The sequence below is a fragment of the Dermacentor variabilis genome, chromosome 4, assembly GCF_050947875.1.
Source record: "Dermacentor variabilis isolate Ectoservices chromosome 4, ASM5094787v1, whole genome shotgun sequence".
In the NCBI taxonomy this organism is placed as follows: Eukaryota; Metazoa; Arthropoda; class Arachnida; order Ixodida; family Ixodidae; genus Dermacentor; species Dermacentor variabilis.
Genome location: NC_134571.1, coordinates 81,586,873 through 81,603,358, shown reverse-complemented (window position 1 = coordinate 81,603,358; position 16,486 = coordinate 81,586,873). Strand labels below are relative to the sequence as shown.

Below are 16,486 nucleotides of genomic sequence, written 5' to 3'. Positions count from 1 at the left end.
CTGCTGGCGAATCGACACATTCTTTCGGGCCGTTGCAGCGCCGTTTCGACGAGCAGCAATCGCACTTAAAGTGATCGCCAGTTGGAAAGTTAAGCGCATGGTGGCACGCTTTTTTCACGTGGTAACTGGGTTCAGTTCAGTTATTGACAGTGCTTGGCGCTTTGCATCACTGAGAAAATTTCCAACATTAAACCTCACGATGTGCTGTGTGTATAGGGGGGGGGGGGGGTGCGGTTGCCTTATTTCTGAGTATCAACACGTCTATGTGCTGCAATTACACCTGTTTCGTCTAATGCGAATCAGAAGAAACACTTCGCCAGTGGCAACGTCGGACGAGAAATGTGTATTTCGATAAAGGCAGCAATAGTGGTGTGTGTTGCCAGGAGGTTGATACCGGCCCAGCACTTTATTGATTATGTATCCGCCAGGTACTACGTTCTTTGTAGGCGGTGCCATAGTACCTTCCACTGATAAAATTGATTTATTTCGCTTTGGGTTTGCCCATATGAAAGATTCGCACTTTATTTATTTATAGGCATATTCTGCAAGTAATGCGCTTGGACATGACTTAAAAAAAAAGCTCGCAGATAAACCACGTCCCTGTGCAAGTAGCGCGAATAAGCGATCAGTTTGGCCGGAGCGACTATATATAGTGGGTCCTCTTATCAATTTAGCGTACTGCTTATGTATGTGATAACAGAGGAGAGCACACAGACAGTGAGGATAAAACTAAATACTTTCTGTATATTACCCTACCAATATCCTTGCCAAATGACGTGGTTTTCTGTGTCTTGGCTTCGCCGCAATATACCCGGTACTATTTTCTTGTTTCTGCTGTCTGCTGTCCATGATGATCTGCTGGCGGTCCAACTCAACGAACGTCGCGCGGGTTTGGTTTAGGCCTGATGTTGCGCCGTGCAGTGTATAATAGCGAGACAACAAATGACGTTTCGGGTGAGCTTTTTACAACACAAATCAGCTTCATGTGTCTTTCTTTAAACTTACTACGTGTTTTCTTTTCTTCCTGACCTTAAGTCTAGTTATGTGACTGTACCTTAAGTTTAGGAATTTTTTATGTGACATTTTCTCTAAGCTGTCTATAGCGTAATTATGTGAGCCGACATTAAGATTAAGCGTGACTTACTTGCGTGACTTGACTTGTAGGGTTGAGTGTGTTGAACTTGTTTCTCTTAGTTCATTGCAAGTTTGAGTTGTGTTTTATATGATTAGTTTTTTCGTTCCTGTGGCCTGTTATTGGATGTAATTCCATGCGAAAAGGAGCAGCCGAGGTCACACAAAGGGGGCATCTCCTAAACATATTCTATTTAAAACATGCATTTTTTTCCTTTTGCCCATATAAGTCACATGGAAAGTACGTCACCGTCTTGCGCTGCATCTAACCTCTCGCGGAATGAGCTTTTATCAGTTGCTGCTCCCATGGGCCAGAATCACGTCCTTCACAGGCCTTCACTTGCGCACGCTGTGTAATGGCAGTTAGAGATATCGAGAAGTACTCACTGCCTTGGTACTGTACTTCGTTCCATACATAATAGTCAACGCTGTGGAGGCTAGAGAGACTTCTTGCAGTGGGGGCTTCGTTCGTACTTGAATATAGTTCGGTGTTCCTTTTATCGCATTTGTGCGCAACTGTTCTTCATATATGCTCAGTGTTGAATGAAACAAGTTTCAACCCTTAGAAACAAACACACTGCGGCATACGGCTGCTAATGCATTGTTTTATATCATTTTTATTTTTGTTGTTCTTTTCGGGTTCTTTATTTGCAACCTGTGGCGAGGAGCCTCACGTGCATGTTCGCTCGAGCGAACGCTGTTGGCGCGCAGCGAACCATGGACGGAACGCGCGGAGTGATAACTTTCATTGACCGAACTTCTTGCGCGTAGCTTCCACAGCGTTGACTGCCATGTATGGAACTGAGTATAGTGTGGCAAAACGAGTACGCGCATCGAGTGGGTCTCATTTTGTCGTAGCGCAAGCTCAACAAGGACAACAGAAAGGCACATCTGACACACACAGCGCTAACTTTCAACAATTGATTTATTTACAGTCCTCGTCTCTATATATACACGCTCGAAACGTCATATAAAATTTCGATAAGGGAATCGCACGCAAGCAGTTTCTTGACTCGCATATTCACAGACATGTAAACGTTCAGCGCGAACAAAGATAATGGAGCTCTGTTGATGATAATGAAATGAAAAGTATACTGACGCATGCACCGAATGTAGATGTGTGTCTCGCTTCTATTATCAAGCGCGTCATCTGACACCTGCTTCTACTCATGATGACTGTTTTTTTTAAATCTAGGTTTGCATTGCCATCTCTGGAAATGAATGGCAAGAAAGCCGTCGGCGGCCACGTTGTTTCTTTTGTTATTGCATTCTCGTAGCCGGTCATTTGTGCATCTGCCTGTTTGACCAATGTAGGATTGTCCACACCCGAGAGGAATGCGGTTTACCACACCCGCGATCCAATCAATGAATTTGTTTTTATATTCCTTTTCGCATGCGGTACGTGCGATTCTTTCTGGCCTTGTGTTTCTGCACAAGGCCAGAATTCAAGGCAAAGCATTCCTATCGGGTGTGGACGATTCTATATTTGTCAAACAAGTAGATTCATAAACGACCGGCTACGAGGCATCTATACATGTCTGTGAGTATGTGAGTAAAGTAACTGCTTGCGTGTGGTTCCCTGTTTACTTTTTTCTTCATTTCTTACCGAAATATTACAGGTGTTGTATGACGTTTCGAGGGTGTATATTTAGCGACAAGAACTGGAAATAAAGCTGGTGTTGAAAGTTAGCACTGTGCGTGTCCGATGTGCCTTTCTGTTGTTCTTGTTCAGCTTGCGCTACAACAAAATAAGATATGCCGTACCAACAAGCCCCTGTAGCCATCCTCATCGAGTGGAAGTTAAGGCACGTTTATAGTCCGACGTTATCGGCGCGCGGGCGAGCGTCGTTCGGGGTCAGTCACGCTACATCGGTTGCGCTGCGCCAGCCGAGATGCCATCCCCTCTATACTTCAACGCGCGCGCCGTCGGCTGCTATCTTCGGAGCATGCGCAGAAGGTTCGCCAAGTCGCGCGCCGTCCGCAAAAGCCGTCTGCGGAGTCGTGTTGGCGCCTTTTTCTTCGCGCGCAATGCATTGTAGTGCGAGAGTTCCTCCTACTCCGACGCGCGAATGGCTCAGGAGCCATATCGGCGCCGGGCCCGTCGGGGCGCGTCGGAGGCCGCCGGTTACGTTGGCTGCGCCGGTGCGCCCGACTATAGAGGGGTCGTTTTCGCCGACGTGACGTAGCGTGTGCGCGCGCGGGCGTCACGTCGGACTATAGATGGCCCTTAAACGGCCCTATAAGCCAACAAGCTTGTAAAGAAAGGGGAAAGCGCACTGTCTTGCTCAGGTCTCGCGATGAAAAGAAAAAAAGAAACGTACTCGTACCACCCACATAGAATGAAACGCGAACAACTCGTGGATTTCAGCACATGTTGCACCGCCTAACCGACCCGCGGTAGAACTGCTGCACATGCGCAGTTAGGTTGCGAGGTTCGCTGCTTTGGCTTTCTGGCGCCATTCCTATTCACGCTTCGTCAAGGGTCAGACCGATGCTCCGCCCTCGTTCTCCATGGCATCAGCCGACCGTTGACGGCGGGTGATAAGAGCGGCATACTTTCCAGAGGGAGCAATCGCTACGATACACCGGCCCGGAATTCGGGAAAGTATTAACAAGCACCAACACGAGGAAGCGAGTCAGGGAAGCAGACCACTTCGCGAAATAGGCTTGCTTTATTCTGTCTACGAACATCACGAATGATACATGAAAAATAAGCGAACATGGAGCTACCTTGAGTTGCATCGCATTCGCTGGTCAGTCTAGAAGCTTCTCGAGCGATTGAAGGCTGCACAAGCAGAAATACTCTTCAGGTTGCCCGACCGCAGCTCGTACCCTAAACAGCCACTTTAGATGCTGGCGAAGGCAATGATAGAAGTGCGTTTTAACAAACACCATCCAAAACGTAATATCAGATGGCACTTGTTGCCACGTCCTTACACCGTGAAACAAGTAAACAACAAATAACTGGATAAAGAACCATAACTGAAAATCTGCTATGCGCCACTTCTAACTTTGGCTGGACATGGCTAACACAATTTGGCAGACGTCCAGTGGCAAATACCTTATTCACTGGGAATAGAAGTGGGCTTCTTATATATGAACCTGCTCTTACGCGGATGATATTTCTGTGCAATTGTACGTGACATCGCATTGCGCAGCCAGCTCTTATCTTTCGTTTACAAAGAAGCGTTCTCGCTCGCTTAAATCTCGTCAGTCTCGACGTTTCAAGCTATTTCACACATGGCGCAAAGGACGACGCAGACTTTTATTTTTAATGCCTACCAAATATACGTTCGCAGAAATTCAGAAAACACTTTTTCGAGTGCAGTAGTGCTTTATCCACCAGAATGCGAACGGTTGAATTTTTGGTATTCCCCGCTAAGAAAAAAAAGAAAAAACACTAGATAAAACGGTCAGCCTACGTCTATGGAAGACACAGTTCGCACAAGCTTAGCAGCGTTTGACAATCTGTTAACAGCTTTCTTTAATTACTTTAAAATTCAATATCATTTCTTTTTTTTTGGGTCTGTTCATCTGGCCTAGATATGATGATCGCGTAAAAAGTGTTGAGAATATATAGCCCCTACGTGGGATAGAATCAGGGCCTGTAGCATACTTCATTCAGAGGCAGCCTTGCGCACAGTGAAAAAATTGAGTAAAACAAAAGTACGCGCTCACCCAGCACTTCGGACGCCGACTGCACCAACTTGAAAGTGACATCGTCCTGGTACACTCGATGCATGAGGAAAGAACCGCCGTGCATACGGATCTTGCTTTTGCGCCTGCGCAGAAATAAAGGACGCACGGTGAATTTCACATTCGCTTTGCATCACCTCTGTCACTAACGTTCGACACATCTCTTAAGATAGGTGAGCTCAACAAATAGAAAATTGGAACAACGCATTGGCGCATAAGCGGCATAGCATTTTCCCGTCGCGTTATGTAGTTGGGAGTCGTGCACACTTTCTTTCTTCTTTTCCACTCCCCCATCCCCATTTCTTCTTTTTTTTATTTAGCACAACCGTATCTAAGAAAAGAATTCGTCCCAACGTCTTGGCTCAATCCGGAAATTAAATCTCCTCCAGTGTTTTTTTAACGCGAGCTCCGTTCCCCTCCTCATGTGGCTCCGAACTTTTGCCTTCTCTCACATGAGCGATGGTTTATTCTAAAGCTCTCTCCTGTCTTCCACTATTACCTACGTACCAGCGTGTACCTGGCACGTAGCCAACCGGAACTACCGCTGGTTAACTTCCCTGCCTTTCTCTGTATTCTTTTCTCTCTCTCTCTCTCTCTCTCTACGTAGGTACGTACAAGTTCCCCTCCCCCCCCCTTTCGTTTTCGCACTTTTGGTTTTTATTATGGCAGATCTCTCCAGTAAAGAAAACATCTGAACAGGTTTCGTTTCTTCCAAGTTTCTTGCTAGTCTGTCGCCTCAGTGCTTTCTTCGTTGCTGCCGTGTGAAACACTGGGCGCCAGTTCCGTTATTTGTTCCGGTGTTTTTTCCTTGCGTTTCGGCTCCGAGGTGGCCACGCATACAAGACCTAATTAGTTCGCCCGGCGTTGAATAGGTCACGTCCCACCGTCGCTTGATCAGATTGCTGAACGATAATTTAAAGCGTTGCCCCGCCGGCAAGACACCCTCGGCTCGAGCTTTTTTTTTGGGGTGCCAGTCGCCGGCAGCTTATATTACGCAATACACTCTGCAGAAGCACACATCGCATGTCAAGGCTAATTTGACCCGGAAGCTCGCGAGCTGCTGCAGTAATTTGATACCCTTGTCGCCATGAAGCTGTTCATTGGAGCTTAAGGAAGGTAGGCGGGAAACAAAGCTAGGCAGTCTTTTGGGAACGAGAGTGGCGCGATAATCTCTAGGCGTGTGATTTCTTTAAGCTGATGTCTTCAGGGTTCTGCTGGCGCCGTCTGCACTGCGGCAGGTGGTGACGGTTGTTGTTCTTAGCTACACGAGACAATCAATGCTCGAAGTGCTCCCCTTAGAAAGTGGAAAATTTTTTTGGGCATTGTTTCTTCTTCACATGTGCAAGCTCAGTTTATTTATTGACGTGACAGATGAAGACCTTGGCACAACACATATGACGCCGGCTACACTTTGTCTCATCAAGAGGCCATATTGTCAAGCATACGGTTTAGTATACTTATGCATATGGCTTGTGTGGAAAGACGAGCCTTTCTCTTATGACCTCTCTCTCTCTCTCTCTGTCTCTTTCGAGTAGAAATACAGTCCCCCAACGCACACACAACAACACTAAAACGTAACAGTCAAAACAACACGGCGACATTGCCGGTAAACTGTTGAAGCAACCATACGATGAAAAATGGCAATACCGCGTAACATGCAAGATTACAGAAATAAGGAACACTCGAATGAGCAAGACGCTTTTTTTACGTTCGTTAGTAGCGCCCCAACAATGCCACCGCCTTCGTTGGCCGCGGGTTCAATCCCATGCAACGAATTGGTGTGTGGTATGAATGAATGTTTAATGTTTAATGGCGTAGGTGTGTGGTCTGTTGCCGTTAGCGGCGATCTAAGTCGGGGCCTAGGTGTTTCATGATGACAGCATTCTAGAAGAATGTGTCACCTTGATGTTCCCGTACCAGCTCGCTGGCATGTCACGTATTTTTGAAGGCATCTACTTGGGGCCCGGTTATTTTTGATCGGTAAAATTAACCATACATTCTCTTCTGAAAGAGCCAAAGAGAGAACTTAAGAAGCTTCGAGATGTTGTACTGAGCCACAACAGCTTAAAATGCGAAAAAGAAGATACGTAGAAGTCTGTGACGTCACTGGGGTACCGACGCTGGTGTACCGGCGCTAAATTAAAATTATAAATGTGGCGCTATGACCTTAATTTTCGCTTCTAACAAACCAATCACCTCTAATTCAACGAAAATATAATTTACAACGAATTCTGTATCACGTCGAACTGACCAAGCGTTCTTTATTTAGCGTAGGATCCTACATCAATACTATGTGTTTTCTCATTTGTAGTCATTTGCGTACTGACGATGCCACCCGCATAGGTGGCGAAACGTCTACATTTTTGTTATATTTTATTGTTGGGTTAAGCCAATGATAACAACACGTTGACGTAAAAAAAAAAAGAAAAGGAAGAATAGAATGACTTGCCATACCGGCCCCGCGAAAGTGGATGGATGTCCAACGAAGCTGTTTGAAAACCGCCACTACAATTGCTGAGGGGGGCATGCAATGTTTCATAGCTTTAGAGTAATGGTAGTAATAGGAATAATCATAATTTGGCAGCACGACGCCGCTGGTCATAGCCCCGCAAGCTGCCGTCGTCGCGGCTGCTTGCGCAACAGTAATCTTTACCGGGAAACGCATGTGGGGAGAGATGCGCGCTTTGCATCGTCATCAGGAGTGCCTTATCATCATTCACGTGGTTCAGATGCTTGTTTCGTGCTTGTTCTTTATTGAAACGAATGTTGTTCTGCATGTTGTGTGCGTGGTCCCAGAGAATCTACGCACTTTTCGCGTTACTTTGCTGAGTGCTTGAGGCCTCTGCCTTGCGGGGTATACGGCGCCACTGCTCCTGCCCTGCACCGCCGCGGGGATCGGACCACATTTTACAGCTCCGCTGTCAAATGTGGTCCCATCCGTATACCACTACCGTCAAAGGAAGTTTTCGTGTCGTTGTGGTAAGCAAAAAACTTCCCATACGTGGGCCGATGCCGGAGATAGTGCAATGCCGGGCCGACCTGCGGTGGAGGTGAAGCAGGCGTTAAGCACTGCCCCGTACGCGGGCCGATCCCGAAAATAGTGCAATGCCGGGTCGGCGGAGGCGCAATTCACCATAAGGGGCCCACATACGCAGCTTCGCTGGTCATCGTTCTTCACCGAGTGGAAGGGCACTGAGGTTTTTTGCTAACGGAAGAACACACACATGTATAATGCCGACCACTGAGAGGCAAACAGCTTCGCTGCAAATAGCAAAGAGAACTAGTGGTATATACAAAACGTGAAGTTCACCAAGTTCAAACGCATGCATGCAGTCAGTCCTTTGAAATTCAAGTACAATATCTGAGAACGCATAGTTCCTCTGGGTGTACTGAGCAGTTGCTGTGATGAAGCACTTGATCAACCGGCCCTTTTCAAGCGTCCTCATATTTTGCTGGGTAGCCACCCGGAGACCTTTCCGGTTTACCTCCCTGCGTTCCTCTCTTCACTCTCTTTCTTTCACTCCGTTCCTCTCAGTGCTTCATGTTTCAAGTTTAGTGAGAGATGGAGATAGAGAGAGAAAGACGACGAAACTGTCAGTGTTAGGTTACCTGAATCGCCATTATTGATGCCGCCATTGGATAGCGGCCACGCTTCAATTGTCCGCGCGTCAAACACTCGCTGGCCGGGGCATGCGGAGCTGTATAGACCCGGCAGAGGCACCACAACGAGAAACATATTTCTCCAGTGCGTTCCACCGCGACAGTATGACAAGAGTCCCCGAGGGAAGCGTTCCGTTTTAGCTCTCTCGAATAGCCGCTCCTGCGGCGCGTGACACCTTTACGGCCCTACTACATCTTCGATTCACGTATACCATGGCGGCGTCAGCCTCTCTTCTGTCTTCTTTAACTACGCTTGCTTGCTTGCTTGCTTGCTTGCTCAGTGTGCTGCTTTTTCTGGCCTCTTTGATCTGCTTCCTCTTCCTCTTCGGTTTCGCTGCTCTATGCGCATTAAAGGCTGCTGTACATTTTACGCTGCCTTAAGGCTTTCTTGGAACGACTGAATCTACATCAACGTCTTTTTCGTTATCCTCTTTTCTGCTGTCCAAACAGCGTCTGCTCACTTCGTTATTCGCAGCGACAGCAAATCCGATAAGAAACGCTTTCTGTTATGAATTGCTCGGTGACAGGGTTCCGACTTTCGAAGGCGCACGTGTCTTGTACTTCGGTCAAAAAAAAAAAAAGTTACAACACAACAAAGCTGTAGGGACTATCTGTACGAGGGGAGAATTTACCTGTCGTATGCCACGTGTTTTCATGTGTGGGTGCCATGACACATAGAAATACTCGCAATTTCTGAAAAAGCGTAGGTAGAACGTTACATAAGTTTAAAGCGGTCGCGCGCAATGTTCAAAGACAAGATGTAGAGGCCGAGAGGTTAAAAGCACGCGTGGATAGAAAGGTGGCCACGTTTCCTTGACTGCTTTAGCGCAATAGTAAAGGATATATTTCTAGCAAGTTCCCAGGAAGTATGTTACTCGCAGGTGGTAAAATGCTGCACGTGGAAGTTTTTTTTTATTGAAATGAAAGTAAAAGAAAAAGCTGTAATCACCCTGTAATGGTGACGGCTGCTCCTTCCCGCTGAGCCACAACAATAGCATAAAAATATATATGCAGCAAGAAAATGAAAAGAAGCCACACGAGAGTGCCAGAAATCCCCAGTACACCGTCCTATACACCCACGAATACATAAATATGAAACATGACGTGAAGGGTTCATGTAAATGCATGAAACTAATCACGAGATGACGGCCAGCCCAGAGGGGACAGAGATGCGTCGTCTACAGTAGTCTACACATAATTCTATACGCGTCCTCCTCCTTTCTGTCACTTTGAGCCGTCATACTCACCCTTAGTCAAAACAGCGTGGAACGTATATCTCGCCTGGTTCATGGTCAAAGCACCGTTTCAGGCTTGCCGCTTGCCTCGCGCATGCTATGAGCGAGGCTGAAGTTGTGTACTCCCACAGTCGCTAAAATACAGGTTGTGAAACAAGCAGTGTTTATGTAAGTGTCGCAGTGGAAAGACACGTACTTGATTCTTCGAGCAAAGATAGAACGACAGAACCTCGCGAAAAAGCAGGGCTGTAAATACATCACAATCTAATTTAGCTGGAACGAGATAGGAACACGTTTGTTTTCCCTGACGAACAGTTTAGACGAGCGAGCTATAGCATTTAGCGTGAAGCATGGACTTACGTCTAATAAGACTACGCTGAATTTGAACTAATCTCTGCGTTTGGACCTGCCACTGATGTAAGTGCGTAGAAGACTCACGCACAAACGGCTAAACACTACATAATGAATAAAACCTTCGGATAGCGGTGCGAACATACATTGGGCACCGCGTAAACTCTTCGTTGCTGTATGGTTGCCTTGCTTATAGTTATACGCATTGGCGCTTTTTTCATACATTTGTTTATTTCGCTTTTGTTATTTCAGTTCTTTATTCGTTACCGTAGAACATATTTAATGCGCACTGAGAAACCCGCTTCTCCACAGGAACCAATTTACGCCAGAACAGTAAAGGCGGCAAATCTGCTTCGGCCGCGCAACCATCCTCGTTTTCAATGTGGCTGATCGCGCTCCAATCAAACACACTCCCCACCGTGGTACCAGAACCTCGACCGGAGGACGGGGCTTTGCGGAACGTCATTTGCGGCGCGATTTCCACCGCGAGGCAGTGAGCTCTGGCGCTGGCGTTCGGGCGCGTGTTCTGTTTGTGCGCTACGCCCTAGCGCCACCTCGCCTTTTTCTGAGTTAGCCGCGAATGTCGCGCTTATTGAATATGGTAATACCCTCTAAGAGAAAAAGAAAGCGTTGGCATGGTTTTTAGGGCTTCTTCTTTTTCGGAGAGGCCTTCATATGAGGCTCCCCAGGAGAATAAGCCCTTCTGCCCGGAACCCTATACGGACTCTCTTTCCCCATCCACACCCCCTTTTCCTCAGCCAAGCTCGAAAACCCCCGATTTCCCCCATACACAATATCCTACTTCACGTACATTCTTTTTTCACGTGTTCAGCTGACATGCTAGAATGTTGGTGCACAAATACGGCGCCGACTACTCCTGGCTTACCTGCCAACCCGTTTAATATTACCGCCCACACGACAACGAAGCAAGAGGGTGGATAGTAAGCAGTCTTTTTTTAAGGTTTTCCCCAAACACGCAAGTTTTCTGGGATACATGCGCTCTTCATTTTAGTTAGTGGTAGAACACCAGCAGCAGTAGCAAACTTTGAGCAGCTGAGTCACAAACTAGGGATTGTTTTTAGATAATGTTGTGGCATTTTCGACAACTTTGCGGCTGGCGTTTTGGCCGGCTTTAAGAACCTATGCGAATAAGCCTGTTGGAAGCGAACTCTCCTCTCGCATACGGAATATTGAGCTCCCACAGGAAAAGGCTGTACATGTACCATGACAATTGTTTGTCTGCTTTTTAAATTTTATTACTTTCTTGCGGCTTTATCTTTCGACGGCTTATTTTTCGTAGAACTTGACGTAGCATTCGTAAAATTATAGAATGACCCCAAATTCGTAATCTTAACGAAATAAATTCGGGAGAGTTGGCAGGTATGTCATTGGCTCACAAACTGGTGGCACAGTTACACAGGTACCCATTTGCACACTGTTTATAAAAATGAGTGGAACAGCTATTGCACGCCCAACAACATTACGACGGGATAGTCAAAACAATATGCAACATTACAATGTACCTATGCGCAACACGTGTTTCAGTTAATTTTTTTTCTTTTGTGTAACAGTATAACACATTAAACAGAACGATATCAAACCAACTAGCCCCTATCGAAGCCTTATTGAATTACAATGAAACTCTCGGAGCAACAATACGAACATCAAAATATGGAAAATTATAATGTTCTTTGCATCCCCTGAAAGCCCTCAAGAATAGTTTCTTGAGTTACTCTTTGGCTTACAATCGGGCAGCGGCTAACGAGGCCTATGAGGTGCCATTGTGCTTCGACGCGGTCAAATTCCGCAGTGTTGGGAAATTCACCAACTTGTAAGCTCTGATGGGCCCACATGGCTGCTTTCTCGCTGGCCTGAAAGATAAAGATGACCGAATTTGGAAGTGTTCAGAGTAGCACTCCTGGTAACTACCAAGAAGCAGTCGTGCAAGAAACGCTTTCTGCTCGGCAATCTCAGAGTGAAACATATTTCCCTATCTGAATTTAGAGAGCGGTGCCCAGGTGCCCAATCTAATTGTGACAGCTCATGTGGTTTCTCACCACGCAGCTCGGCGCCTCGGTGCAAGTACATTATAATTGAAGCGTGATTTTCTTCAGGTTACCAGATGTTATAAACGAAATTATCAAACGCACTGAAATATTAGCAGACTCGTTTTATAATTTTGTGAGACGCATCAGATTGAGAACCTACTCTGTATGAAAGAAATTAGTTGCACGTAATTCACCTTTGTCTCGTATTCGTCTGCAAATATCGCTGTTTAGTTGCGCCGACCAGCCGTGAAGTACTTTCCACTTCCGAAAGGAAGACACCTTAACGTTATGCAGCTTTTCATGTGAGGCATCGATATTCTTTTAAAGACGAATCATAATAATACCTGACGGAGAAGTCTTTTTTTTTTCGTAGAAATGTGTGAAATACATCGATAATAAGCATATCCCACTATAATTAAAACAATATTTTATTTCATAAATATGTTCAGCAATAGGTTTGTTGCCTCTGAGCAACACCAAGCAGTGCACCTAAAGTGAGCGTCACCCCAAGCCACCTATGGTTTCGTGTGGGACTTGCATAGACAGTTCTCGTCGAAACAGAGGTGTACATCGCATTCCCACTATGCACATTATTTTTATGATGTTGTTGTTTGTTTAATCGTATTTACTATAGCAAATTCTCCTCCCCTCTTGACTATTGTTATCAGGGGCGATATCTATGCTGCCGGGTATCTTGCATCAGTCGTTGTCCTGTGACCACGCTTTCAAAAGAAAGCGAGTCGTGCGCCTAATCTCCTTTCTTGTCCTCTGCTCCGGCTCTAAAACGACAAATGACGCTTGCGGAATATTATTAGGTATTGGCAGAATGAGTTTAGCCCATATTTGTACTGAAATCCCAAATTGGACAAGAAAGTTTCTTTTTTCGTTTGTAGCCTGTAGGCAACACTTATCCATGTAGCGAACCACACTTAGTAAAGCTCGAAGTGCAGGGCCTGTCTCAGTATGTGATGCAGCTCTTGGCTTGTTTCTACAGCCGGTGTCCCTGATGGTGCAGTCGGTCGGGGCGTAGTTTCCAGAAATATCAAGTGTGCCGACTTGACAAAGCTTTTCGTTTATAAGTGCTGCTTCCTGTTTGGGTTGGCCGTCTTCGCTAATAATACATCCGGCATCACAACTGACTGGCATGCGCTCTAACGAACAGTTCTTATGTAAGAACGTTTCTGTGGATGTGGACCCAGAGGTGCTATGCAGAAAGCCCCGTGTTTCGCACTCGCCTTAGTTTGTTTTATGGAAGTCGGTGAACAAAGATGACGCGGAACGCTCGGAAGCAGCAGACATGTCGAGATAAAGCCGCGTATTTCAGCACGAGCGCACGCTGCGAACGCCACTTCCTCGTTTCGAACGTGCAAAACGGGGCAATGCTACGCGCCAGCGCCACTTATTGTTATGAATGCAATACGGCAATAACATGACTGCCCCCTGTCTGTCCGCACACTTGGCGCAAGCCGCTCGCCACGCCTTTCAAGGGCGCGTCCCGGGCGTGTCTGCTCTTCCAAACGTTAGCTGTCAAACCACCCTTTCCTCGCGGTACAACGCGAAATGAAATAAATAGCAAATTATTTTGAACATATTCAGTGCGCATCTTGCACGTTTTTCAAAAGTTTATAAACTACCTAAAGTGCGCTATATAAATACACCAGAAAAAAATTTTTCTATAACTTACTAGAGGAGGTGATGGATTGGGCGGAACGATGAACAAATGAAAAAAAAGGCACCGACCGTTTCGCCCCGTTTTCGGCCGCCCATTAGGCAACGCCCAAGTTATGATAACCGAAGAGGGAATACAGATAAGCCAATGGAACTGGATGGGTGCCGAGGGTTCAATAGTACGTCTTGATACCATTAGCTCTTTCATCTGAGGGCGTCGCTAGAGCTTGCGGACATCGCGAACGTTGGGAAACTCAGACTTTCCTGCAAAACACCCCAGGTTCGACACCGGCTGGAATGATCGTCTTTCTTCAATCATTTGTTTGTGGACGTAATCGTCTTCATTTATTTAACCGCAACGACACAAGGTGGACAGCATGAGAATGCTACTAAAGCTATGGCGACGCCACGAATACATATGGAAAGTCTGTAACATTTACCCTTATAAAATGCGCGTGATGTTCCCACTAACGGGCAGGTGATAGATGATAGCAAATGTTACGTGGAGGAACACGTATATATAGGCTGCTGTAGTTCCTGAGGTCGACATACCGCAGTAATTGACTGCAGTCTCTATGCGCACTTCTCGGGATGAACGCACGCTCAGTTTCTTTCCTTCTTTCTTTCTTTCTTTCTTTCTTTCTTTCTTTCTTTCTTTCTTTCTTTCTTTCTGTCCATTTGCTGGCCCCCTTCTCTCTGTTTAAGGTATCAAACCAGATGTGTATATGGTTAACCACCCTGCCTTTCTTTCCCCGTTCTTGCTCCATTTTTCAGAAGGCAGTGCAAGGGGCGCGTTTTCCCTTGCACGAGCACAGGCTAGTACGTCGTGTTACACACTCGAGACGAAGAGGGTGTCATACTAAGCGGGCCACAAAACAGGCTATAGACTATAAAGGAATACAATTAGGAGTTGTGAAAGTTGCCTCGACTTCATGGAACTCTATGAATAGCCGGTGACGATACATAGGGGAATATTATTTTCAGTTAAGCAATCACGCTTTCACATTGTTTCGTTGTTGAATTCGACATTCTCCCGTTATAATCAGAACTGTAACTTGCTGCATTTAATTCTGCATGTTTTATGTAGCAGGTGGCACCGACGTGATTGAGCCACTATGCATGCTGCCGGTTTCAGCCAGCCTACTTCAGACAGCATAGCAGGAATCGTGTGCGTAGCCGTATTTCGCATGCACCAGCATTCGCGGCGCAGTATACAGCTCACTGGCGCGATACGCAGCTGTCAGAACAAGTCGGCCATGGCTTCAGCGTCCAAGACCTCTCCGACAGGGTCATCCTTTCAGGCTAGCGGGAACGTCAAGTCTATGACACGCGCTGTGTCTTCTGCGTGCGCAGTGGCTCGAGATGCGGATATCGATCAATAAGGAGAAGCACAAGGGAGAAACGCATCTCTTTATGTCAGGGTGGTTTTCAGCCTGTGACGGTGGCCGAGGACACCACGGGACAGCAGGCTCAGCTACAACGAATGGCAATGCTTTTTGTCTGGCTCGGTTTGTTGCACTGTCGTTTCTTTGCGTGTAGTACCACATTCTTACGACTGCATATGTAGGGACACTACCCGCCTGCGCCTTCCAGATATAATCAGCCCTGAACTCTGGGTGGTGCCTTCACGCAAGCCAACCGAGATTTCCGGCTATGGACCACTCTGGCTGTGGATCTTCCTATTAGGGATTGCCTCGATAATCGGGAGATCACGAGAGGCAACACGTGGGTGACATGTGGGCGCGATTCACAGCAGCCGCCGCCGACAAACCTCCGCTCATGCAGTGCTTTGCTTCCATATGTGGTATCGGTGGACGCGCTCACCGCACGCGATCGGTGAACATACGACGGCGAGCTACTCTGGCGTTATCTCGTAGCGCTCGATCGTCGCCGCAGAGCCCGTCTTGCGCGGCCCTATGCTTTTTTTAGAGCGCAGCTCTTTGGCGTCCGTTCCTGGGTTTCGCGTCGTCGTCGGCCTCGTAACCAGCTCCGCCCCCCTTTCATCCCCCCAGCGCTAGCAGCGACCGACTGATACCGCTGGATGCCGCTGACGCCGCTAGAGAGTCAAGATAACGTGACTGCATAGAACACCGTCGCCGCCATGCAGAAAGAGGAGGAAAGGGTCCCCCCCCCCTGTATCGGCGTCAGCGGCATCAGTCAGTCGCTGCTATCTCTTCCCTCCTCCTTTTATCGTGTTGTCCGCTTGCTGCGCGCGCTTCTGCCCCCATCGTTTGCCGCTGGGTGTACACGCCGCCCCCCTCCCCCCTCTTCCTGCGAGTCTCCGGTTGTCAAAGCGCCGGCTCGAACTTAATTCCTTTCTTCGCTCCTCCTCCAATGCAACCCCTGTGCGGTGGCAATCAGAGAGCCAGATCGGTGGCGGCGGATCTGTATATGTGCACCGCCCGAGCCGAAATTGCCGCTGCCGTTCGCCCTGTGCGGTGGCAATCAGAGAGCCAGATCGGTGGCGGCGGATCTGTATATGTGCACCGCCCGAGCCGAAATTGCCGCTGCCGTTGGCCACTGCGAAATTATCTGCCAGTTCTTTCTGAGCCATGAGCGAGACGACCGATGGAAGTCCTCCGTCTGCTGCTGCTGCTGCTGCTGCTGCTAAACGAGCTGCCAGAGCAGAGGCCCAGCGCCGTCGCCGTCAGAATCCAGAGGTGCGTGCCGCCGAAGCAGAAGCTTACCGTCGCCGCC

At 47.4% G+C, this 16,486-nt stretch overlaps 1 protein-coding gene across 1 annotated transcript in view; it reads right to left on the bottom strand.

The window, feature by feature from the left end:
* LOC142579413 (guanylate cyclase soluble subunit beta-1-like) overlaps nucleotides 1-16,486 on the bottom strand; it is a 211,856-nt gene that overhangs the window by 57,138 nt on the left and 138,232 nt on the right. Inside the window, exon 3 of the mRNA XM_075689567.1 lies at nucleotides 4,810-4,913. Coding sequence (XP_075545682.1) covers nucleotides 4,810-4,913 — 104 coding nt within the window. The remainder of the gene's footprint in view (nucleotides 1-4,809; nucleotides 4,914-16,486) is intronic.